The sequence below is a fragment of the Thunnus maccoyii genome, chromosome 7 (genome assembly GCF_910596095.1).
Source record: "Thunnus maccoyii chromosome 7, fThuMac1.1, whole genome shotgun sequence".
Classification (NCBI taxonomy): domain Eukaryota; kingdom Metazoa; phylum Chordata; class Actinopteri; order Scombriformes; family Scombridae; genus Thunnus; species Thunnus maccoyii.
In genome coordinates, this window is record NC_056539.1 from 28240400 (window position 1) to 28265469 (window position 25070).

The 25070-nt window shown below is 39.7% G+C and overlaps 1 protein-coding gene across 2 annotated transcripts in view; it reads left to right on the forward strand.

Moving 5' to 3' along the window:
- The window catches only part of bcar3 (BCAR3 adaptor protein, NSP family member), an 82720-nt gene that overhangs the window by 18101 nt on the left and 39549 nt on the right, over positions 1-25070 (forward strand). The window contains exons 3-5 of one of the 2 annotated variants that reach the window (XM_042416465.1): positions 274-388; positions 20927-21110; positions 21749-22003. In XM_042416465.1, coding sequence (XP_042272399.1) covers positions 274-388; positions 20927-21110; positions 21749-22003 — 554 coding nt within the window. Of the gene's footprint in view, positions 1-273; positions 389-10725; positions 10900-20926; positions 21111-21748; positions 22004-25070 lie in introns of those variants that run through there. The other variant, XM_042416466.1, reaches the window with a different exon arrangement.

Below are 25070 nucleotides of genomic sequence, written 5' to 3' on the forward strand. Positions count from 1 at the left end.
TGCCTGCACAGGCTGTTGACAGTTTTATATTTGGGGATAGGGTGGGCGGCTCAACCAGTGAGACCAGCAAAACCAAAACAATGAGGAAAGCTTTAGAAGCTTTAGAGATCTTCACGCTACACACGCATCATTACAGAAATATTGATCATATATTTGAGTTCACAGGATCTTATCTAGAGCAGCATTATTATTAACCATTTTAGCGTACATGTATGGATGGATTAATACCAGTTCAGAGTAACTTTGTTTACGTTTTTTGTTTATGTTCTCTAGGATCTGCTCCACCTCTCAGAGTGTGACCTCTTGGAGCTCGGAGTCCACAACAACCTCCACCGCCTGCACCTCCTCACTTCTTTACGCCTCCTCCAGGAGCGAGAGAGGAGGAGAGGTACTCAAATACACACAAACAAACACGGGCAGTCACACACATGGTTGAGCAAACATTATTTGTCGTTATCTGTCCCATCAGGTTGTTTATTCTCCATGTTTGAGTCCCCAAGCTTCCACCTCTCTGTCTCTCTCCCCCCATGTGAGAGTAGAGACAGAGAGACGAAGACAGATAGCATTAGTGTCATGTAAAGACATGCATATGCCTGGGGGGGGTCTGGTAATGGTGGCGGTGGAGGGAGGGTATTCTGTTGGAGGACAATAATGTGTCACTAACACACACACACACATACACACACACATGCACACACTTCCAAAGCTGTCAGTAAGTGAGGAGACAAGTGCTGAGGCCTGGAGTCCTGCTGGGTTTAATCACTTCTACAAGTATGTCTGTGTGCGTGTGTGTGTGTGTGTGTGTGTGTGTGTGTGTGTGTGTGTGTGTGTGTGTGTGTGTGTGTGTGTGTGTGTGTGTGTGTGTGTGTGTGTGTGTGTGTGTGGCAGACTGCTTTGTTTGCTCAAGTTCCCATGCATTACTCTGTGAAATCCAACTGTTGTCTGGGTTTCTGAGTTGTGCACAAGTCCAGTTTATACCAAGTGAAGAAATAATATTAGTCAATCTTCTGAAGCTAATATGTAACACCAGAACATTTGAATCATTGACCTCTACAACTGTACATTGATGTACAACAGTACATTAAAGGCAGAAATATACTAGAAACAAAATTTTGCGAACTCAATTTTTGCACATGTCACGTTTCCTTTGATACCCACTCAACATTTTTATGAAGCCAGACTTTCTGAAGTTTTGAGAGGAAGTGTGGACTATTAAGACGTAGAGTCTCTTCTTATCTCAGAGTTGACCCGCCAAGTTGCCATCTGGATCGGAGTGTCTTTACAAAACAAAAACAGACATCAAGCTGCAGGAGGTTAAAGACTTCTCACTCACAATACCGCATTTGTCAGAAGTTCAAATTGAAACTGTCAGAAGTTTCAGAAATCAGAAGAGAAAAGTAACACTGGTAAAAGAAAGTATTTGAGAAATGGCTTGTATACAAATATAACATGTATGAGAGATAAAAAAGAATGCAATATGAAATTATCTACGCTAACTAGTTTGCACAAACTGTTGGTTGGATTGTTGATGATCAAAATAAGCATTTCATGCAATTTTTGGAGACTTAATGTAGCATCATTCATCACCTCTTCCTCCTTCACAATAAAACAAAAGTGTCATGTTTCTCTATCGTGGTAGATTCAGTAAATAAACTGATCATGGGGCTGATAAACTTAAACTCACCCACAAGTTCTATTAATTTCAAGACCACCAAATCCTAGAAGCAGCACGAAAGACACAAAGGATCTCTGTATTTCTACATTTTAAGTCAAACAAGCCACATGATGGATGATATTTTAAAATTAAATTGCCCATAGCAAGTTATAGTAAGAAATAAAAAATCTGTCTTATAATACCAAATAATATTGATAGGATACTTCCTACTTCTTCCTTTCTGGCGCACTATGATTTACACACTTGGAAGCATGTATTTACAAAAATATCCACTTGACAGGATCACTACATTTTGTCTTCCATTTCATTCGTTTTTCTCTTTCTGCACTTATTCCTTAATTTTTGAAATCATTATTTGTGACCTTAGAGTCCCGGTGGCCTCTAGAAGAGCCATCTCTAACAGGTTGGGTGTGCATGTCTGGACTTTATCGTTCTATAGAGATTGATTTTTGGCAAAATAAACAAAAGTCAAAGAAACACCATCATCATAAAATTAACAACCTCTATGTCAAAATACATTTAGTTAACATTTTACCCAAAGTGGAAAGTTGGTCTTTTGGTCAGTCTCACATCGCCATCCAAAGAGCCATAAAGTTGCTAGACCATGAGGAACGAGAGAGTACTGAAAGAAAGAATAGCACCACCTATAGAAACTCAAAGCTGATCAACAACAACAAAAAAAAGAAAACAAGAAAAGAGATGTCATATCGCTGCCGACACCCTCAACAACTGTTTTGTAAGTGACGAGTGAGGGATGAGCACCAAAGATATAGGAAAAACACGTGACGAGGATTTCACAGATTACCACTTTAAAAACATAAATTTGCACATTCCTGAGATCGCTGTGTGACCGCCAGTGGAGCCCTGACCTGCAGGTTGAGGACTGTTGCTGAGGTGAAACAGCCTCTAGTTGAAATCACTCAGTCACCAACTACTGTGGTATTATCTGTCTGCCTGGCAGCCTGCCACCCCTATCATTACCACAAAGGCCAGATTTGTTCAGCTAATGGTATCCTTCACACACACACACACACACACAGGCACACAAACATACACCGCACAAACACACACACACACGCAGCATCTTCCAAAAATGCCATCTCAACATTTGACCCAGATAAGAGCATTCCAGTGAGAGCACCTTCAGGATCAAAACACTCACATGCTTGCTCACACTCTGCGTCCAGGCACATATTAATTTCATCTTTGGCTACAGTATATGATTACGTGTCTAGAATAGGAATCTGTGTGTGTGTATGTGTGTGTGTGTGTGTGTGTGTTTGTGCCAGGTACTTTCCTTGTTGGCAGAGATTAAAATGCAGCAGAGAAGTAGAGATGCTCCAATTAGGACAATTAGAGGGTGAAATAGAAGGTCTCGGTAAAACACACACACGTGCACGCTCATATTTCACATATTTGAGGCATTTTAGTTTCAGGTTATGTTTAGTTGCAGTTGTTGCTATGATGCTGAGGCTGCTCTGTGGATACTTATTACGTTCAAAAGATTAACTGCAACCATTAGCTGTGTTCTTGTTTGTAATTTTAAATAGAAAGTATGGCTATAATGTCATGTTATTAACACATTTATTAGGATGGATGCTCAGTGCTTACAGAGGAAATATGGAAGCACACGTTATCACATGATGATATCACTTGAGTATATTAATGGGTGATTCTTTCTAGTCCTGTGTACAAGTTGATTAAATTATTGTAGCCACCCTAAAGCAACAGGACTGTACTTTCCATGCACAATAAAACAAAAAATCAGTGTGGACAACCCTGTCTTGTAGAAGTTATGTATATATGTTACTAAATTGCCACACGTTTTTTTATGACATTTAAAATATTGAGAAAATGTTGTCAATTAACATATCTGGCAAGTCCAGTCTTGCAGTACAATATCCGATGGTAGAAACAACATTATTCAACTTTTTTATGGTTATGTTTTGGCAACTAGAGAATCTGGTTAAGTTTAGGGAAAGATCATGGACTTGTACACCCGCCATCCACCCCAACCATGTCCTCACAACTGTGTAAAGTTAGAGCTTCATTCATTCATACCAGTGAACATAATCCAGACAAATACATTTGTCAATGTCATGTAATTGGGAAAACAATTTAGTAGTACATAGGGCTGTGCGATATGATGATATATATCATGTGATGAGAGAAAAATGTCTATCGTTTCATATTTTGCTCTATCGTTTGTATCATTATGACGCAAATCACAATCACGGATCACATTGATAAATTACTCTTCTTTGCTTTTTACTCCCAAAGCTTTTATTGCACTTACAGTAACGTAATGAGTTTAGTTGTCTGTCTCTTATTATACATCCACGGTCTTTATTCTGCTGCGCTGCACACACCCGGAGGGCTCAGCCCCACAGCGCTGAGAAAGAGCATTTATCAATGTCTGTACTTTCCTGTACACCAAACAGGTCAGGGGATAGAAAATCAAGACTGCCTGTTCCCACTAAATCAACCTATTCCACTAGATCCAAAAAAATATCCGGAGTGCTTTGGCAACAGGTGCAGGCTGCTCCCCCCCAATACATTTCCCAAAATCAACACTTAAGTCATGTAAATAAGATCATTATGAAGAGTATACAATCATGATGTTTACCCAAAGTATTAGTAGGAAAGGTATTACTGTGCACATGTAAATATATTTGTCATATCTGACAGTTTTGATGCAGTTTTTCAAGTTATCTACTGGGACCATCAAAATATAAGAATTTTTGTAGTTACATACATGTGGTTTTTAACTGGATCACTGTCTTTGAACACAATGCCTTAGTGTCATATTTGCGATCATTTTTTCCATTCATTCAAGCATTCATTCATTAACTTGGCAATGTGAGCTATACAAACTGTCTCTTCCTGAACTATATGAGCTGAGGAAGTAAGTGATGTGAATACCAGAACACACACACACACACACACACACACACACACACACACACACACACACACACACACACAACACATTGCTGTGCCATGCTAAACGTGGCTCGACACAAGTTTTACATTGTTCGTGTGTTGGTGTGAGAAGGAGAGAGGGGGAGCAGGTGTTCATACAGACGGTTTGTTTGCTGGTGGTGGACAGTGATGTTGCCATGGTGACAGAATACTTACAGTGGTCAGTTGGGATGTTTACTAAAGATAGACTTCTGTTTCACATTGACAATTACACACATTAATAGCTTGCAACTTACTTGAACTCTCTCCTGGTGTTTTTCTTTGTTCAGTGTTTGATTTATGAATTCACTCATTTAATAATTAAGCCTTTTTCAGATTCCATATTTGAACCCGTTAGAGGCCTACTGCTATTTTCTATTTTATTCAGCTTGTTGGTTTTCAAACTTTCCAACAAAGCCTGTCTACTGGAGGCACTTTCTGCTCATTGACCCTGAGTGATATCATTGTGGCTGCCAGGAATAAGACTTATCACACCATGACCCTTGAAGCTCATGATGCCAGTAGTTCTCATGGCTTCAGTCAATGCCAGCTGTTAAATTTCTTTTTGTTAATTAACCCTGAGACAAACACAGGCTGCATTCTTCACAAGCTAAGTGTTTCCAAACCTAACTTTGCTTTTAGGTATTTTTATCAGTGTCCAGGGAACGAAAAATAACACGCACAAAATTAATTAATGGAACAACATTGTCTTCAATTTATAACTTTGGAGGAGGAGACATTTCAGACATCTTGGAACAAAACATTCTGCTGCTATAAAACGAGGGCCAAAGTTAGATATCAAATACCGTGTTAATTTGTGTATTCCTGAAAAATGACTCTCCAGGCAGATGAATCACAATTCATATCATTTGTAACATCCTTAAAAAGAATCAGTCTTTTGTCAGTGTTGTGTAGCGTCAAGCTGTATATCCAGAGGTTTTAAAGTCCATGACCTTTACATATTAGATCATTTGTTACTTGCTACAAAGGAGTACAGGCCAAGCAAAGATAATCTCCCTTGCGAAGGTGATAGACCCATCAACATGACCTCCTGTTAATACTAAGTGTACTATAAACATATTCTTCTCTCAGACTGTGTGTGTGTCTGGAACACCAATGGTGCCATCAACATTCTGCTGTTATCTCTCGTATGTCAAAACAGTGAAGATCCAGATCCCGGAATAAGACTGATCCAAGATAGGAACAGCCAAAATTACATAAATACTTGAAGAAAAACTGAAGTTGGTACCTTGTGGAAAACATTTTTGTCTAGAACTTTGGCTAACAGCAACGTTGCTTGAAACAAGATGTGTAATCACTGACCTTACATGTTACTGGTTAACATTTAATTTATGTTCATACGGCATAAGTGATGAGCATGTTGTTGCGATCACAATGGGATGCCTAAAAAATTCCCCCCACAATGAAAAACACTGTAATAATAAAGTAAAAAGTCAAAAAAACTTTCCCCAAGTTGCCAAGCTTTCCAGTAATGTTCTTCCAGGCTGTGTGTCAGGTCAAATAGCTCCTCCAGTCAACAACAAGAAAAAACTGAACATCATTTATCTGCTTCTCCAAACACATGAGGCACCCAGAGCACGTAACCAGCGTGCAAAAACTCTTCACACCAGCGTGTTGGGTACACTTCTATCTGCCACAGTGTCTTTTTTAAATACTACCACTAGACTGTATATAAAGATGGACGTAGCGAGGTGTGACGTCATCCGTTGGTTTGCACTGGAGCTGATTTGAAGCCCAGAGTTGCAGCTTATGGTTGGCTCTGTTTTTTTCTGTTTGAAGCCAGGACCTTCCAGATAAGGAGTGCAGGGCGTTGCCTTTCACGCTCTGGATGTTCACCCCGCTACCTCAAACTGGAGCAAAAGCTAGCTTACTGTGAACACAGGGCGGTGTACACTTTGGCTAACAGGGCAGGTATCATAATCACATATTATTAAATCATTAAAGCGAAATTGCAACAATAGTGAAGTGAGAGCAGTGAAGTTTTAATCACAGCTGTCAATCAACACATGGCAGACATCAAAGCTACTATAAGTTTTCAAATCTTACGGAGCAATAATTTCCAAAAAGACCACCAGCACACTTATTAGAGGGCCCGAATTTAAGTCATGATTGACTTACTTTACCAGAGAGAAGTTGGGAGTCAGTTGGAGCCAGCTTCTAGCGTCCATTGGTGGCCTTGCATTTTAAGGTTCTTAAAGACATTGGCTTCAGCCTCAAGCAGTGGTAGTTGCTGCTTGGATTTTACCTGTAACATGAAAATTTTCTCTTCAAAAATATGTAAATAGCAACATTTCTGTACAGTATTGTTCATGATCCCTTCATAAGACGATGATAATCAATAGTAATTAAATTACAAAAAGAGAACCACCCCAATACTTAAGTAATTGAGAAGAATGATGATTAACTGTTTTGAGGTTTTTTGTCATTGATGTTCCACAGAAACCATTTGGAAATGAGTCAGAAAAAATAGCAGATGTCATTCTACCTGAAAAGACATATTCGGACCAATAACTCACCTTTTTATTGTAAAACCCTGAGGCTGCAACCTGAGGAATGAGGAGCGGCCTAAACCCTGTTCTGTTTACACGTCACACTTTTCTGATCAGAAACACACATGGATAACTCAAGTATGCATGTGTACAGGTCCGTAAGGGAACGAGGGAGTGGAGGAGGAGGAGGAGGAGGAGTGGATGGAATGAGGGGGAGATGAGAGGAGGGAGAAAAGGGGGAGGAAAGGATGAAATCGGGAAGAGAATGTTCCTAACAAGGAGTAATTGGAATACCACAAAACTCAACACAGAAAGAAACAGAGATGAAATGGGGGGGAAAAAAACCAAACTTTGCTTATACCAGCTGTAATAAAGTAGTAATACTCGAGTCTAATTATATGCAGGTGGCAGCTCTAGTAGGCGGGGATGCCAAACCCATCAAATTAATGGTTTCAGAAACACTGATGTCCTGAGATGGATTGGTGGTCAGTGTTTGGAAATGAGTGACTCAGCGAGGCGTTGTGCCAAAACGTTATGCTGCCTGAAGGCCAATGTGCCAAATCAGGGCTTGGCCTTAGGACTCACGCTAACAGGAAGTACAGAAAGGAAATGGCCGTAATGGTGTGGCATTCTACAAACACATTTTATAATAAACATCTTGGTTTGCAAAACGTTTCTGAAGTCGAAGATAAAGCCTTGATCTTTTCTGTTTCCTGTCCAGTGCAATTAATTCTGTATGATGCATAAAAAAAGTCTAAAAATACTGTGGTAAATTCTCAGTGGAGGAAATACCATTGTGCTTGGCACTGGGGTGTTCTTCTCTGCCTTCTCTGTTATTTTTGTATTTTAAGGACACTTCACCGTGTATTATCACTTATATATCTAATATCTGTAGCACAATCCCATAACAAAAGAACATTAGGACCAGGGCTGCAACTAATGATTTATTTTTATTATCGATTCATCTGTCAATTATTTTCTCAATTAAGTGATTTGTCCATTAAATAAATTAATAAATAAATGTGTTATTTTTCCTAGAGTCAAAGGCGTCGTCTTCAAATGTCTCGTTTTATCCAACCAACGGTGCAAAATCCCAAATATTCAGTTTACTGTCATGTATGACAAAGAAAAGCATCAAATTTTCACATTTGAGAAGCTGAAACCAGAGAATTTTTTGGCATTTTTGTTTAAAAAGTGACTAAAACCGTTAATCGATTAATCATTGTAGTTCTGATTAATGACAGGACTGATAAAAAAATCCTCTAAGATGTCCTTCTAACTGAAGCCGCATCAGATAATAAGCACAACCGGGACAAACTGGAAACCTAATGTGAGAATGTGTCCATACAGCACTAAAGTTTGTGTAGAGCCGCTTGAAACAAACATTAAAAAAGTGTTTTGATGAGAGGTTTTGTCCTTGTGGAAACAGCTTCAGAAGCTCTGTCTTCACAAGGATACATGTCAGTCATCACAGACTGACCTACACCACCCTCTACCACCACCCTTTTCAGGGGGGGCTCAGGTGATTCAACAGTTGATTACAGATTACACTCCTGACTCACTGTACAGTTTCCTGGAAATACCCCCCTCACACACACACACACACACACACACACACACACACACACACACACACACACACACACACACACACGCACGCCAAGAATTTTCACATGCCCATGTGAAATAGTTCAAGATTTACTTTGGAAAAAAAATGGAATTCGACCTCAGTTTGGATATTTTTTACTCCCAAGTAGTCCTCCCACGTCTGCTGGAGCCCAGGAGAAACTTCTAAGTTCAGCTTTGACATTTAGGCTGTGTTCTCTGCTGTGTGATTTGATTAGCATAACCTAATACCTCAGGCTCTTTGTATTATTTGGATTTAATTGATTATATGCTTAATGGTTTGATAGGAGAATGCTGTTTTTGTTTTTTTTCAAGCTACGTGGCAGTGACTGTGCCTCTTCTAAGGTTTGGTGAGAGCAAATGGACTGTACTGTATGTGGTAAAAAAGGTAAAATGCTCAAAATGTGAGCTCTTGCTGAGCAAAAACACAACCAAAAGTAAAGAAATTAAGGGGAAACTGATACTTCTCATTTTCTTTCCTCCTTTCTTGTGGCTTATGACAACATTTTACTCACCGAGGTGATGACTGTGATCTGTGACAGGAAGCAGGAAACAGGAGCAGTCAGATGATAACAGATTATAAAAATACCAACAGTTAAAAAACCATATTAACTAAACCGTCAATTTGGAACTGAAAGTGAAAGTAAGCACATCCAAAGTGGCTGTCAGAATCACTCATTACATGCAGAACGGACAGGACAAAGTTAATCCAGGAAGTCATAAAATCTAATTGAGGTTTACAGTGGAACTTTTTGGATGAAAATAATAATTTTTGATAGTGGTTTGAGTTTGTTAATCTGCATCCTAAAGTTTTAGCAAAACCATATGTATAAACATCATAAGAACTTGTAAGAATAATAGCCAAAACTGCCAAAAAATACAACATATGGCTGCCAAAAAATAAAAAATTTCCCTTACCACAGTAGGAGCCTGTTTTGCCCTCATGCTCTTTGGAGGATTTCTTAAACTTCACAAATTTAGTGTGAATAGCTCAAGATCAAAAGATGCGTATGTACTTTATGTGGCAGCATCTGTGTTTGTGTCTGTGTGTGTCCATGCGGGCCCATCTGATCATCTCGGCTTTCATAGGAGCAGGATGGGCTCGTTGTATTGTCTAAAAGGAAAGGCACACACACATAAACACGCACGTACATGCACGTGTCTGGCTGTTATCAACTCTAGACAATACAGAGGAACAGGAGGACAAAGACAGGAGAGAGTGTTATCCTGAGAGCCAACACACACACACACACACACACACACACACATGCACACACTCAACATGACCTCATACCTGATGTAATGACACAAGGAAAGCTCTTCTACTTGTTTCATCTGCTTCACCAGATGAAACTTAATCATTTTTTTGCCAACATTCCTTCCATAGGCTACTTGATCGCTGTGTCAGAAGAACGCTCCAAGTAGATTTTCAACTCTGACACTGAGCTGATTTATGTTTCAGCCAACACTGAGTCAAGTAGTTAAACATCACGAGTCTTGAGTGCACCTCAAGTATCTCAAACATGTCACAACCATGTTTTTTTTTTTTTTTTTCTTTTTTGTTTTTTTTAAAATCCCCTCTCTGCAAATGGCAACATTAGGTCACATCTAAATCTTCTCTAAGCACCAGACCGGTTGGTGGTGTTTGGTGTAAGAGGTCCCAAACAAAAAGACTTGGAGCATGAAATATGAGGCTGTGCAGAGAACACAGAGAAGAGAAGGAGGAGGAGGAGGAGGAGGAGGAGGAGGAGGGGGAGTCGGTAGAGGAGAGGAGAGGAGGGCAGAGGGGAGTTTTGTTCAGTGCCGGGGGGGGGGCAGGAGAGACAACTCGGCTAAAAAAGAAAGAAACTCCTCCCAAACACAGTAGACCAGGAGGAGGGGCTGGATGCTCGCAAATCACTCCCCAGAGAGAGAAAGAGGAGGGCAGGGCTTGTGATTGTGCGGCGCTACTTGTTGTTGCCTGTCTGAAGGAGCGTGAGCGTATAGTCCTCCAGCCGGTCAGCCAGTCAGTCAGCTAGTCAGTCATTCAAGTAAACTCTGAGATGGAATAAGTTTGATGTAAGTTTATGAGACTAAAAGATAGATAACAGCAAAGAGCAAGAAAGAGGGAACTGTTCACACTGACAGGTAGGAATGAACATGTGTATGTATGTGTATGTGTGTGTGTGCACTTACATTCAGTAGATGTGTGTAGGAATGTGTGTATGTAGATGTTGATAGTGATGCAGACAGTTATCTGTGATGGTCATCTTCTCCTCTAGGTGCATTTTTTTGTGTGTGTATGTCTTGTTTTTTATTGTCTGTGTTTTGGGGATGTTTCACTATCTTAACTACAAGTTAAAAATAGAAAAATGTATTTTTTCTCTCATTGTTGCTGCTGTTTATTTCACTACACTCTTGTGTTTTCTCTTGGTCTCTGAGCTGTCCATCTCTCCATCCTGTTGGTTGAACTGTTTACAGCTTACAGTGAGTTAGGTTTGCTCAGGGACTTTTTGGGCACTAAGTTGCCATCCCAAGGCGCTGGGTGTAACTGTGGTTGTTGGGATTGGTGGTATAAGCTGAGGAAGCCCCAGCAGGAAATAATTACATGAAATATGACAAATAAGATCTGTCATCGAGATTTTTCTTGCTGAGTTATTTTTGAGTAAGTTTGATACTGCTTGCTTACGGTTTGTGTATCGTGGCTTTAATGTTTCATAGATGTTTATTTGTTCTGAATATAATGCATTTTATTGATTTGACTGCATTTCAGAGACAGTTCTGCCAAAGAAGTTGAAGAAATTTAAAACCTTCTGCAACAAGTAACATGAGCAGTCTGTAATATAATAAATTGTATAGATGTAAAGCCATTAATATTTATTGTACCGTATGACTTAACAGTTTTTAAAATGTAAAGCAAAACAGTTAGCGACACTTAAGAAGACTTGATGTTCTTGGTTAGAAACACTTTGACAGGTTGAGTGAATGCTGCTCAGATTGAAGCTCTGACCTTTCAGTTATGAGTACACATCTTTAAACAGCCAGCCACCCATGAGATGATGACAGAGACAGATGTGTGTGTAAGCGTGTGTGTGTGTGTGTGTGTGTGTGTGTTGTAGGTGTTTTGTGTGTTTGTGCAGATAAACACACGCATGCAGCAGGTTGTGTCAGACATTAGTCAGTGATGTTGTGTCTAAACGTCGTAGTGGAGTTGAACCGAGCCAATGAGGTTCAGCCTTGAGGTAATGCTTAAATGTGTCTGTGTCGGATTCACAGAGCTCAGCTTTAACTCTGTGATGGTCGTGAAACACCACTGGGAGTGTGTGTGTGTGTGTGTGTGTGTGTGTGTGTGTGTGTATGTGTGTGTGGTGTTGTGTTACTCGCCTTAGTGGGATGAGGTGGTTGGTATTCCAGCCAGCCATCAGCACTATGTGACCTGTTGGTCTTTACAAAGACTGAATGACTGACTGACTGACGACAGAAAAAAAAAATACATTTATTCACATTCTTTACTTACTGATCTCAAGTGTATTGTTGATCATTGATTACTGTCTTCATGTTTCTTTCTATTTCTATATTTTTTCTTTGTATCTTTCTATCAGCGATCTTTGTCATATGTTCTATGACTATGTGCCGCTGAATTGGCTGTAACGCCTTTAAAAGAGACTTTCAGTTTCAGTAAAGAATCTTCCTGGTTATATAAAGTTATATTCTGATTATGCAGATCATATTAAAAAATCTCTAAAAAATCAGAATGGATCAGTATTTTCTTTAATCTTTATACCTTGAATTACACAAATTGACTCCAATTATTGCACATGCTGAATGCAACGGTGTTAGCATGGACACTGCGCTTAAATGGCCACTTGGGGGCAGCGAACCAAGCTGTAAACACAACGTTGTTTTATTACCATCTTTGCCATTTTATAGGACACGATGAACATTATGATCCTATATTTGCACCCATGATCATTTATTGATCGCCTCATATTTGCACACAAAGCCTTAAAGGACCAGTGTGTAGGATTTAGTGGCATCTAGTGGTGAGGTTGTAGATTGCAACAAACTCAATACACCTCCCCTCTCCCTCCCCTACCAAGCATATAGGAGAACCTACGGTGGCCATGAAACTCACGAAAAAAGGGAAAGGCCCTCTCTAGAGCCAGTGTTTGGTTTGTCTGTTCTGGGCTACTGTAGAAACATGGCGATGCAACATGGCGGCCCCCGTGGAAGAGGACCCGCTTCCTTTATAGATTATAAAGGGCTCATTCTGAATGGATCAGCCACTCATCAATAATAAAACACTCTGAAAAGAACCATTCCTTATCATTGACACATTTACTTCTGAACTTCTCTCATTTATTTTTATCTAGAATAGTTCTACTTAAATCCACTTATTTGCGTTCTTTCCACTCTCATGTCTGTATGCTAAATATAAAGCTGGAAACAGCAGGCAGCTTAGCAAAAAAGACTGGAAGCAAGGGGAAATAGCCTGCCTCTGTTCAAACGTAAAAAAATCCACCTACCAGCAACTCTAAAGCTCACCAATTAGCAATTTATATCTTGTTTGTCTAATTGTACAAAAACTGAATGTAAAAATGATGATTTCTGGTTTTACCATGTTATGTGCTGGAACTATTTCTTGACTTGGTGCAGTGATCTCCTGAAGTCTTGTCACCAGAAAACCACCTCTTGTCTTAAGCTTCTAGCATACAGATGTGAGAGTGGTGTCAATCGTCTCATCTATCTCTCAACAAGAGAGCTATATGAGCATAATCCCCAAAAAGTCAAACAATTTTTTTGTCATGTGTATGATGGTCTGTTGTTAGACGTAAGGAATAACACAGTTAACCATATGTAGAGTTAGTGTGAAAATTACTTTCATATCGCAAAATCTATGTCATTACATGCCACATTAACACAGAGTTTCATCACTTTAGCAAACAATTCATTATATATTACCAGGCTGATCAAAGACATTTTGTTTTTAATTATTTTAGAAAGTTTACAATATATGTTCATACACAAAAACTGCATTAATCCTTCTGTACTTTTCACTTAGTAACATGCAGGACTTTTCTTTGTAATTGATCACTTTTAAAGTACATTGTATGTTCTTGCTTTCAGTAAAAGATATAAATATTTCTTCCTATGCTGACTGACTGACTCATCTGACTGGCTCACAGTGACTGTACACAGTTAATGCATTTTTCCACACTGCCCATCTCTACATTTCACCATAGACATACAAAATGAGCACATACATTCCCAAACACTGAGGGTAGGTGGTGTGTGTGTGTGTGTCTGTGTGTGAGAAAGAGAGAGAGAGAGAAAGAATGAGAGATTCACTATTAAGTATTAAATGACAGCTACTGCTGTGGGATTTAATAACAGCCTCATTTATATATTACACACATACTTAACACACAAATACACACTGGTGGGCCCACGCACTGAAGAGCGCAGTAGGACACTTCTCTCTCTCTCTCTCTCTCTCTCTCTCTCTCTCTCTCTCTCTCTCTCTCTCTCTCTCTCTCTCTCTCTCTCTCTCTCTCTCTCTCTCTCTCTCTCTCCCTTTCTCTCTCTCTCTCTCTCACTCCCTCTAACAAAGGCTGGCTCTAAACAGCGGTCATGTGACAGTTGTTCCCATTGTTCACTTCTGGCCAGGGGTGGTTTTGCTAATGCACTGATGTGTGTGTGTGTGTGTGTGTGTGTGTGTGTGTGTGTGTGTGTGCGCTTACCATGGCAGGAAGACACTTTAAGCCAGCCAGAGGAAACCCCTCATTCCCAAGCATGTTGCTGTTTGTGTTCGTCTTCACTATTGTGTTATACTGTGTGCGTAATGAGAGACCAGTGTTGCAGCCTGTGACAGTTGCTGCTTTAAACTCCATTTCATGCATAAATCATAATATTGTGTAGATTGCGTTTTAATCTAGATGATCAATTTGAATTGTATGTAAATTAGAAGATTTATAAGATTTCTATAGTTAAACCTGAATTCCCAAACTGACACAATAGACAATGGTACTTGTGAATTAAACTGGACTTGTTGAACCTCCTGAAGGACTTGCGCTGGTCCCCAGACACCCATTTTTTTTGAAACTGCTAGTTCAGTGGATTAAAAACAGAGCTTTACTGACTCCTGATTTATGTGGAGAGTTAGTTAGAGAGACAGACGGAGATAAATTAACATCAAAACATTTAGTTTGATTTAATTTAATAGGAGAGTCGTATCCTCTGATTTTGAGACAGAATTAAACGGGCAACACGAGACAGTCAGTGAGAAGTGAGAAGGAGGAAGAGAGGAGAGAAGGAGAGAGATATTTGTTTTATTACTAGTAATCCTCTATAATGAGCTGCCTGCTGTCTAAATGTTTATACTGCCATTTCCTCTTCCTGTTAATCTGCACTTGTTTCCCACCCAAAGCTTTCTCTCTCCCTCTCTCTCTCTCTCTCTCTCTCTCTCTCTCTCTCTTTATCTGTGTGTGTGTGTGTGTGCAGGACTTCACTAGTGTTGGTGACAAAGCAAACCACAGTCCACAAAATATTTTGTCTCCTGTGTCATAGTCAAGGAAACTGCATCTGATTGGTTAGCAGACGTCAATTAAAATGCGTCACCGGTCCTGAAGTTTTATTTTTCCACTGTAAATTCCCATTTCAACGTTTTCTAGACCTTCGATTCGCCGGCCACATCTCAGAGTTTTTCAGTGATTTTTAAAAAGGCGGAGTTGTGCTCATTAACAGCTGTTTACCTGGTTAACAAAACAACCGAGCCAATCACAGCTTTGCAGGGGGAATTAAGAATGGGGACATCATCTTTCTTTTTCAAACCCCACAAGTAAAATGGCTACAATTGTGGATGAGACTGACGCAGCTATAAGTTGTTGTAAGCGGATTTACAAAACTAAGAACCTCACAATCTCCATATTTCTTTGGTCAATATGAGGAACTTCAACTGCTCCTGGCAGCTGCTACTGCAGCCTCTGTATCAACTGAAAATGACATCAACAGGATACATTAGTCACTGCTCATTGGTTAGGGCAAAATAAGGCCCCCGGCCAAACAGACTACCAGGCTAATAAGAACAAAATATTCTTGCTTGTTGGACATTTGGTTTAGCTTTAGAAACCTTTACCTTATTCTCATGTGATCTCATGATCTCATGAATCCAGCTGCCTCGAAAGGTAAAACAGTGATAAATTGTTATAGACAGATGGTTCATCCAATCACCTGGCAAGTTTTTTTTTTTTGAAAGTGCCTGACCTTTTCCAAACAGTTTCCAAGGACGACTTCTCAGATGACTCTGTGAAACAAACCATCTGGCGCATTAGGTTATCGGATACCCCTAATCCTCCCCTAATCCAACACCTTTCCAATGTTGGATTAGGAGAGGCTATGTCCAACAGTTTCTCTAACTTTCTGAAACCGACTAATCTGACATTCACACCCATTTCACGCAGTGATTGGCGAAGCATATAGCAGTGAGAAAGGAGCCAGGGGTTGAACTTCTCTCTCAAGCCCTCTTTTTCAGTCTTAACACAATTATTTGTGTCACTTTTCATGTGAACAACCAACTGCAACATCATGAATATCTTCCAGGAGAGACGGTCTGAAAATGTGCGCTGTTGTATTTGTTTATTTACAACCCACATCGTAAATCTGACATCACATCCTTTTTTAGGGTAGAGTGTGGAGAAATTTTGGTGAATGGAAATATAATGTGACTTAACCTTTTATGCTTCATGTCACTTGTCCTGCATTTCTGACTGTGGCTACTCTTTACTGAGTGTTGTTCGTAGAGGTTTGACTTCTCTCTGAGTCGTTATGTTCACAGTCTGGTGTTTTTTTAAAAATCAAATAATCCAATATTTTTGACAGCAGTTACACATTTTTGTACTGATCATTGACGCTGGATCTAAATCTTGAAGGTGCTCCAGCTGTAAGACATCAACAGAAAAAAGAAAGATGACTTTTACTTCTTGAATCCTGGACGCTCAAAATAACTCTTCCCACCTCTCAGTACACCTTAAACATAGTTCCTGTCAACAGTTTAACTGCCTTTCTAAATCATCCTGGCTATTTTAAACTGGTTGGAAACCACAGAAACACTAGTTGTGTTTGAGGCTAGATTACCAGTCACAAGGGGAAACAAATCTTAACATGGATTATACAAACAAACTTTAAAAAGAAGATAACTATTTAAAAGCTCCCTTTTTTGTGCTTGGTATGTTTACACAGTGAAAGTGTGATTATGTCCCGATATAGCAAATTTGGTGAAGGAAATGCCACTGCTCATTTGTGTGTATGTGTGAAAGAGAGAGAGAGAGATGTAGGGCGATATGAACGGGGGCTGAACAGCTGTAGGAAGGAGAGGATGAGGCAGGGAGAGAGAGAAAGAGTCTATTATTACAAGAGATGGAGGGACAAAAGAAAGAAAGAAGGGGACGAAGTGAGGAGGCCAAAGAAGAGCTGACATCATGATGGACAGACGGAGGAAGGGAGGGGATGTGTGTGTGTGTGTGGAGGTGGGGACACAAGACTGAAGGAGAAAGGAAAAGATGGATGAGTAGAAAAAGAGACGTGATTGAAATACACCAGAAAAGTGAAATAAGTAATGTGGAAGTAGTAGACGGGGAGGATGGAAAAGGGAGAGGTTAAAGGAGATGGACACACAGATAGAAGGAGAGTAAGTGAGATTTTTCACACCTTCACTCTACTTGGAAATAACCACTTATAGGTCTTAGCATGAATAATTTATTTATAAGAGTAATTGACAAAGTATTCATGTGCGTAAGTGCTCCATGTCTGTGTTTTCACTCAGTGAGAGTTGGTCCTTTCTCCTCTGCGGGAGGCGGTGTGTGTGTCTGGCAGATGGTCAGGGCCACACACACAAATACACACACACACACACACTCACAGCTGACCATCCCTCAGGGTCTTATAATAGGTCGTCCTGTAGTCGTTCTGCCCCTCAGAGGAATCCCCACTCTGACCCAGCATGCCTTAGCAGGAGTCTGTGTTGCCTTGAATTGGTTTTACAGTGTTTGTGTGTGTTTGAGTGTGAGTGAGTGTGTGTGTATAAACTTTACTTGTCACACTGAAAAGTCTTGAGCTGGCCAGCTGTTCCTTTCTCTAAACCTGTATTTGCATTTTTATTGACATTCATCATTGCAAGCTGGTGACTCAGAGACTCCCTGCTAGAGTTTAGAGTTTATTTCCATTTTGGATTTAGTTCCACACTTGATGAATCTTAATACTTTTTTTATTAGAAAAAAAAAAGACCAATACACCAAATTTTCAGTTTAAGCCAGCGTTGATATTGTTTCACATCAGCTGGAGCTAATTAATCTTCTGAAACTTTCTCACATTTGGCTAAAGATCCTTTTTTTTCAGACAGAGAAACACAACTCACCATTCTCAGATCACAAATGAAAAACAAACTGTTTTGTTGTTGTTTAGCAAGACCAACAGACTTGTGAGTGTTTTCTTCTGAAACAGCATCATAGACCATACAATAGCATCTTAGTGAAACGATGTAGCTGATTGACTTGATAAAACGCTATCACACACCCCCTCCCCCCCCCCAACCCTACTCCCTGCACATGCACCCTGCAGCACACCTTGACTGTGTTCTACATCTCTTTCATTTTGAATTTCTGAGCCTTGTTTTATAGCAGAAAATGTGCCCACAAGTTATTAATACCACACGGTGTGTCCTTATTCCTGCTTCCGGATGTAACAATACATCCAACACACTGTGTACTGTAAATGCTGCAACATTTATGGGAAATTCTTGTTTGATTTTTTTTACTGGCATTATAATGAGGAGATCTATATCAGTTTCCTAACTGTGTTCATTACACCGCTAGCTTTGTGACATGTTTACTTTAGCACAAACAGTAAAGGCAGGAAAAAATCTGAAGCTTTAGCTCTATGAGAAAGGGCCTCTAACAAATCCAAAAATCTTATTAATACATTGCATTGTTTGCTGTGAATTTATACTGAAGGTTACGGCTTCACACGCTTTTCCGACTCTGATTAAAATGCTACGATAAGCTGTACAAAGGTAGGAGAAAATACATCATGCTCAAACAAAGACAAAATGCAGCAAGTACAAAAAAGGAGTGTTTACTCACCTAAATCTACCAGGATTCTCTTTTTAATTTGATTTAATTTTGATTTTGTGAAACATGTGATTTGATGTTTTCATTAAACTCTTTACAAGACAGCAAATTATTTCATAAAATGTTCCCTCGAATTGTTGTGCACTCTGAATGTTTTTGTTTGTATTGTACACTGGCAAATGCGTGACTGAGTCTTTTGGCTGCACAAGAATTTCCTGCACAGTTACAGTGCAGTCCGTTGAGCTGAAATATAAATGAATCACCTCGGGTCACAATAAGAACGTGATGAAACAACTTCACAAGTTTGACAGCAGCTACCGTGTCCCTGCGTCGCCCTACAATACACACCGCAGACGACTTTCTCTGATCATAATCGGGCTCAGAGACACAATGCGAGCATACTTGTTTAGATCAGATTCTTGCGTTTTATGAGATCAGAAATAACAAACATCGACATAGTTCAGTTCAGATTTGATGAGATTAGAATGAAGGAGGATCCGCCGAATCTCCTGCCGTCCACTCTGTCAACATGTCTGTCGACTGACGATATTTTAGTGCGTACAGTGTGATTAACTGCCGCATGATGAGTGATTCAGAGCAGATGATAGCCTGCGTCCAGTCATTATCATGCAGCAGGGGAATTTATCAAGAACCTGTTCAGTGTTTTCCATCACTGCCCACCTATCTGTCGCCTTCATCTCTGTGTATTTATATCTGTTGCGTCTCTGTCATGGGACAAAATCTACCCCATGAGCAAAGTTGTGTGCAGCGCTCCTTTTTGCTCAGTAGAAGCTTGTTTTCAGTGCCTCATCGGGATATAAAGTATTTAAAGCATTCCCAAATGGTATGACATTCAGGGTCCGCTGGATAAAAATACTGCCTGGAGCTGAGGTGGAGGGTCAAACTTCTTTTCTCTGTTGACATTATTCACTAATAGGAAGCTGATTCTTATTGTCTCTCAGCTGAGCAGCATGTAAGAAACAGCAGGGGTCAAATTCTCAAAAACAGCAGCTACAGGACTGTCCTGGTGGTTCAGCTGTGTTGCATCTAACTGACTGTAACCGCAACACTTGGAGCTTGAAGCCGCCTGGGATTTGTTCGTCATGCCTTTTCACATTCAGTTACATACACCAATGCTTTTATGTTTCAGCCATTGTTGCAATATGGAAGCTCAACATCCTTCTTGTATTATAAAGCTCTCTTGAGGAGTTTAATATGTAATTGTTGCTTGATACACACTTTTCTTGATATTTTTCTAATATAATGTGAGTATTGTTAAAACAATTGACCATAATAATAATCAAATTTAAAAACTACATGGAGGATTTTTTTTTTATTTTCCATTTTTCAGAAGCAACAGAAATAGGTTTTGTGGATGGTATAATAATATAACAATATAAAATAGCTAGTGTGTTATAGTTTAATGGGTTAAAATCAGTATGAATAGATGTAGGATTTGGTTTAAAAGCCGTTTGCCATCTCTCACAGTTTCAACAGTATAATTATGGTTTTTTAATGTTTAATTCTGCTTCTTCTTCTTTGTGTATACATACACACAGTTAAAAAAAGGAAAAAGACAGCTAGGCATGGTTAGAATCACATACTTAGCCAAAGCTACTGGTATAATGTTATGTAATGACAAGCTTCATTTCCCACCAGTTAATGTGTCACTGTGTATTTTTGTGTGCATGATGATGTGAAAGACTATGTGAGTGTGTCAGCCATGTGAGTCTATTAGTGGTGTGTGTGTGTGTGTGTGTGTGAGGGGGGTCACCTGTTGTACTGGCTTTCTTTATGTGTGTATCATGTATCATAATATTTCATCTGAGTGAGTACTGGACGTCAGTGTGTGTTTGTGTGTTTTAGATTATACATCTCACAGTAAGGTGATGCTAGAGTATTATAATCTGACCCTTCTGTCTTGTGTTACCATGGTTACATAACTGTATTGTAAGCATGGTACACACCTGAGAGACTTTCACCCTGTCACTTATTTTGATTCAAGTCCCCTTTGTCTGACTTTTTATTTCTGTGTGTGTGTTTCTCTCCAGAGTTGAGGATGATGGCGGAGGGGCGTTTTGCCAGTTTGCCCAGGTCTCTCCATGCACATCACACCCTGGGAGGAGGCACCTCTCACCCTGGAGTCTCCAGCACCTCCCACGGTGCTCCAAGCAGCTCCAGGAGACTCCAGGCCTCCCTTGCCTCCTCCATGGACCTCCTCAGCTCCAGACACGGGTGAGTTGGATGACCAAAAGTGGCTCACAGATCAATGAAAACTGATCTCCTGGGATGAACTCTGAATCCGATGTAAAGAACTTGTTAAAGTTTCCCGTATATGTGGGTGTTTCTTATCAGTTTTTTCATTGTCTGTGTTAGAAAACTTTCAAAAAATATTAATTCTCTTATGTTAATTCTTTGGTCCAGCTATTACAAATGTACTATGTGTGCATAAGCTTTGTTCAAAACTATAGAAAAGTATTATCTAGGGAAAAAGCCCCCAAAGTTTCAAATGATACCAAATATGTCAGACTAAATAAAAAGAAAATATGTATGAGATGATGCAAAAGACATAAAATATTTCCTTTTTACAGCACCGTGCAGCCATAAATATGATGTCTGAATATTTTATCTTGTGTAAGCAAAAAAAAAAGTGTCTATAAAGTGTTATGTGTGAGGTTGAAAGAAGGTTTTTCTAACCTTGAAACTACTTGTGTGGCAAATTTGGGGATAAAATCCCACCTGGAAGGGTGTTTGTTTAATAAGCAAAACTATAAAGTTAGTATTTACATAGGTTTAGTGGTTTTAACTTTAGTTGCTGTCTCACTCTTCCTCTCTTTTCTCTCTTTTCTCCTTCTCTTTTTTCTTCCCCCCAGTCACCCTCCAGGACGTGGCAGCAGCCTATCAGAGCTCCCAGCATCTTCCTATCAGCCAATCTCCATTCACGGAACTCTGCCTCGACGTAAGAGGGGAGGGTCCAACCTCGCCCCCGGGAATTACACCTGGGACCCCAGAGCCAATCATACGCAGCCAGTACTTTGCGGGAACACGGCGCTGGCTGCTGGACACATCCATCAGCCAATGACCTCACCGCTGGTCCAAAATATCATCGATGACTTTCACGGTTACAGGTAAACACACGTGTAAACACAGATAAAGATGCTGATGTTGTTAAGTCATAAAAACTCTCTTGTTGTTGACCTCTCTGTCAGATAACATTTCTAAAACTATCTGATAATTACATCTGCGATTTTGTCTTCAATATGCGGGGTAAAAGATTTTATATTTCTGAGCAGTTGCTTCAGCTTTAACTGTATCGTTTAAAGGAGCACTCCACTGAATGTGTATTTTTTGAGAATCTAATATTTGCCCCCTGCAGGCATGAAAAGTGACTCTGCAGTTTGCAGTTTTGTGGAGAACAGCAGCTGTAGACAGTTTGACTTTACAGCAGTTCATATAGATTCCAATAGTCACAACAAACAGCAAAAAACCTAAAAACATAAAGAAACATTGGACTCTATTATAACTGCTATGATTTCATGCTCTGTGAAGGAGTAATCTGCTAACTTTTCAGAGTCACCTTTCAAATCTCTCTTTTTAGCAACTAATAAATACTCAAAAGATAGATATTTGGTGGAGAATTCCTTCATGTCAGACCGAGCATGAGCTTGGCGCTGTATCATCAGAGACTCGTCATACTCTGGAGGAAAAACTACTTTTATTCTGGTTCCTCCTCAAGAGTGATGAGTGAAAAAGAGAGTTTGGAGTTGGATGAGAGTCTGTAAAGAGAGCCCTGAGGGGGTGTAGCAGTTAGCTCAACTTCAGAAGGAACACACACACAAACACACACTTCATCCTTCATCATGTCCTCCCATCTTTCCATCTCTAGTGTAGAGTTACAACAGACTGTATCTGATGTAGCCAGCTTTGTGTGTGTGCGTGTGTATGTGTGTGTGTGTGTGTGTGTGTGTGTGTGTGTGTGTGGGTGTGTGCACGTAGCCCCCAGCATTTGGGTTACCTTTGTAGGTCAGGGTGTGGCAGGACAGATCAGAGATTACTGTGAACTCTTTGTCTGCTCTCTCTATCCTTCTGCCTCCGTGCTGGATACATTTCATATGCCGCTGACATACAGCAGGACAATTTGTCCAGGTCGAATTCAACCCGTGCAGGTGGCTCAATAATGAACAGCGTCACGCTCTCATTCTCTTCGGTTTTCATGACTCAAGTATTGGGTGTTTTGTCTACTCTACTGCTTTTTTTTAAACCACACAAAAATAAAATGAGAGTCAAGTGTGTTTCCAACTCTCAGTTTCAAAACATCAGATGCTTCAGCAGAAACGGAGACGTCTTTCTTTTGGCAGGTTGATGTTGGTCTTTAGTGTCACCTGATGTAGGCAGTACATTAAGCTGTCTGAAGATCAAAGAGGAGCACTTAGTAATGATGCAATTAACCTGCTAACGGCCTCACAAATACAAAGGAAACTATCATGTATGACTGACAGCAGGTATGACAGATATTTTAGACACAAATCTCAGTGTCCATATTAATTTAATATCTGTGTTTGATTTGTTTGACTTACTGTTAATCAAGTCGTTGGTTTTAAGTAAAAATGTTTGTTCTTTACTTACATAAAAATGATTGAATATTTGGTTTTAAATTCTTTTTTTCATAGAAATGCCCATACAGCTTGTCTACACATTGTGACTGCCTGAAGAAAAAAAACAAATTTTATATAACCTACTTTATGTAATTTGGTTAAAGCAACCAAAAGTGTTTCTAAATCCCCAAATTTCCTTCCAGCTAACTTTTGTTTTGTTTTGTTTTATAACTCCACACTGTTCACAGTTGAGTTTGCTATAAAAAGATAAGGGAGTGTATCTCTAAGGTATGTAACCACTGGACAGTCGGTCTTGACTTTCCATTGCTCATGCTGTCAGTTGACCTTAGACCCCTGACCTTATGTTGCACTAGCTCCTGATTGGTCAGTTTGTCTTTCTGTTAACCTCTGTGGGCAGCTTAGCAGACCACCAGGAGAGGAGGAGGAGGAGGAGGAGGGGGAGGAAGAGGTGGGAGACGGCAGAAAGAAAGAGTGGAAAGAAGGAGAGCAACGAGAGGGATGAGAGGGGGTGGACAGTGACTGAGTGTTGACATATGCAACACTTTCTGTTAAAAACCTGCTGAATTCCCGTCTGTCTGTTGATCACATGTTGATGAACTTTTCCTCCGTTACTTCAGATCAAATCAGACCAGTGAAGTACAAAACAGAAACATGTGGAGCATATTCTCATATTTGGGCTGTAGTGAAGTATTTTAGGTGTCGTGGAGATAATCACTGGAAAGACATACTAAATATTAATAGTATACAGTATAATAATGGTCACAGTGTTAAGTACAGAAAAAGCTAAATGTTCTCCTAAACATTAATACTTATTTTTAGTTTTACAAGATCTTATAGAGCTGTCTCACCAGCATCTACAATTTTATTTGACTTTTTTGCAGCTTTGACTAGGTCCTCTGTTTCCTTTGTGCATTGCATCATGTGACAATAGTGTCCATCAGCAGCACACTTGAAATTCAAATGTTTTTTTTTGTCTGCATACTGACTTTTTTGTGCACTCAACATCTTTTCTTTTTCCCGTGTGAAAGCATTACAGATTTAAAAGCTGCTTAGGATTAGAGTGTAGTATGGAATTGGGACACAGCAAGTATTTTGTATGTGTATAAGTAATGTGTTCACACTGGAAAAGTGACAGAAAGTATGCACAAAGATGTCACTATGCATGATAAATTCATCTGCGTTTGAGCGCTATTGTTATTCCGCAATAGAGAAAACCGCTCACAGCTGTTGGAAGTGATTAAGACGGCTACAAGAACATATTAGGAAGAAAAACAAAACAAAAATTAAATCTTTGGATAAAGATTTAACTTTCCAAATTTTACATGTGCAGTAGATTTCCAAAGTCACAGTTTGATCGATGTCCTTCAGTGCATGTCTTGTATCATTTGCTGTTATATTTAAGCTGACGTTAATGTGAAACCTCTTTGAATCTAATCTGTGCGAAAGTGCATTAATTTCCTGTGTTCATTTAATTTCTTGATTACAAACCACCAAAACACCACCTGCTATAAAGATTAGTTCATAACATGTGCTTTCACTATACAGCAACAAATTCTAACATCACTGTAAACTGAGTTTG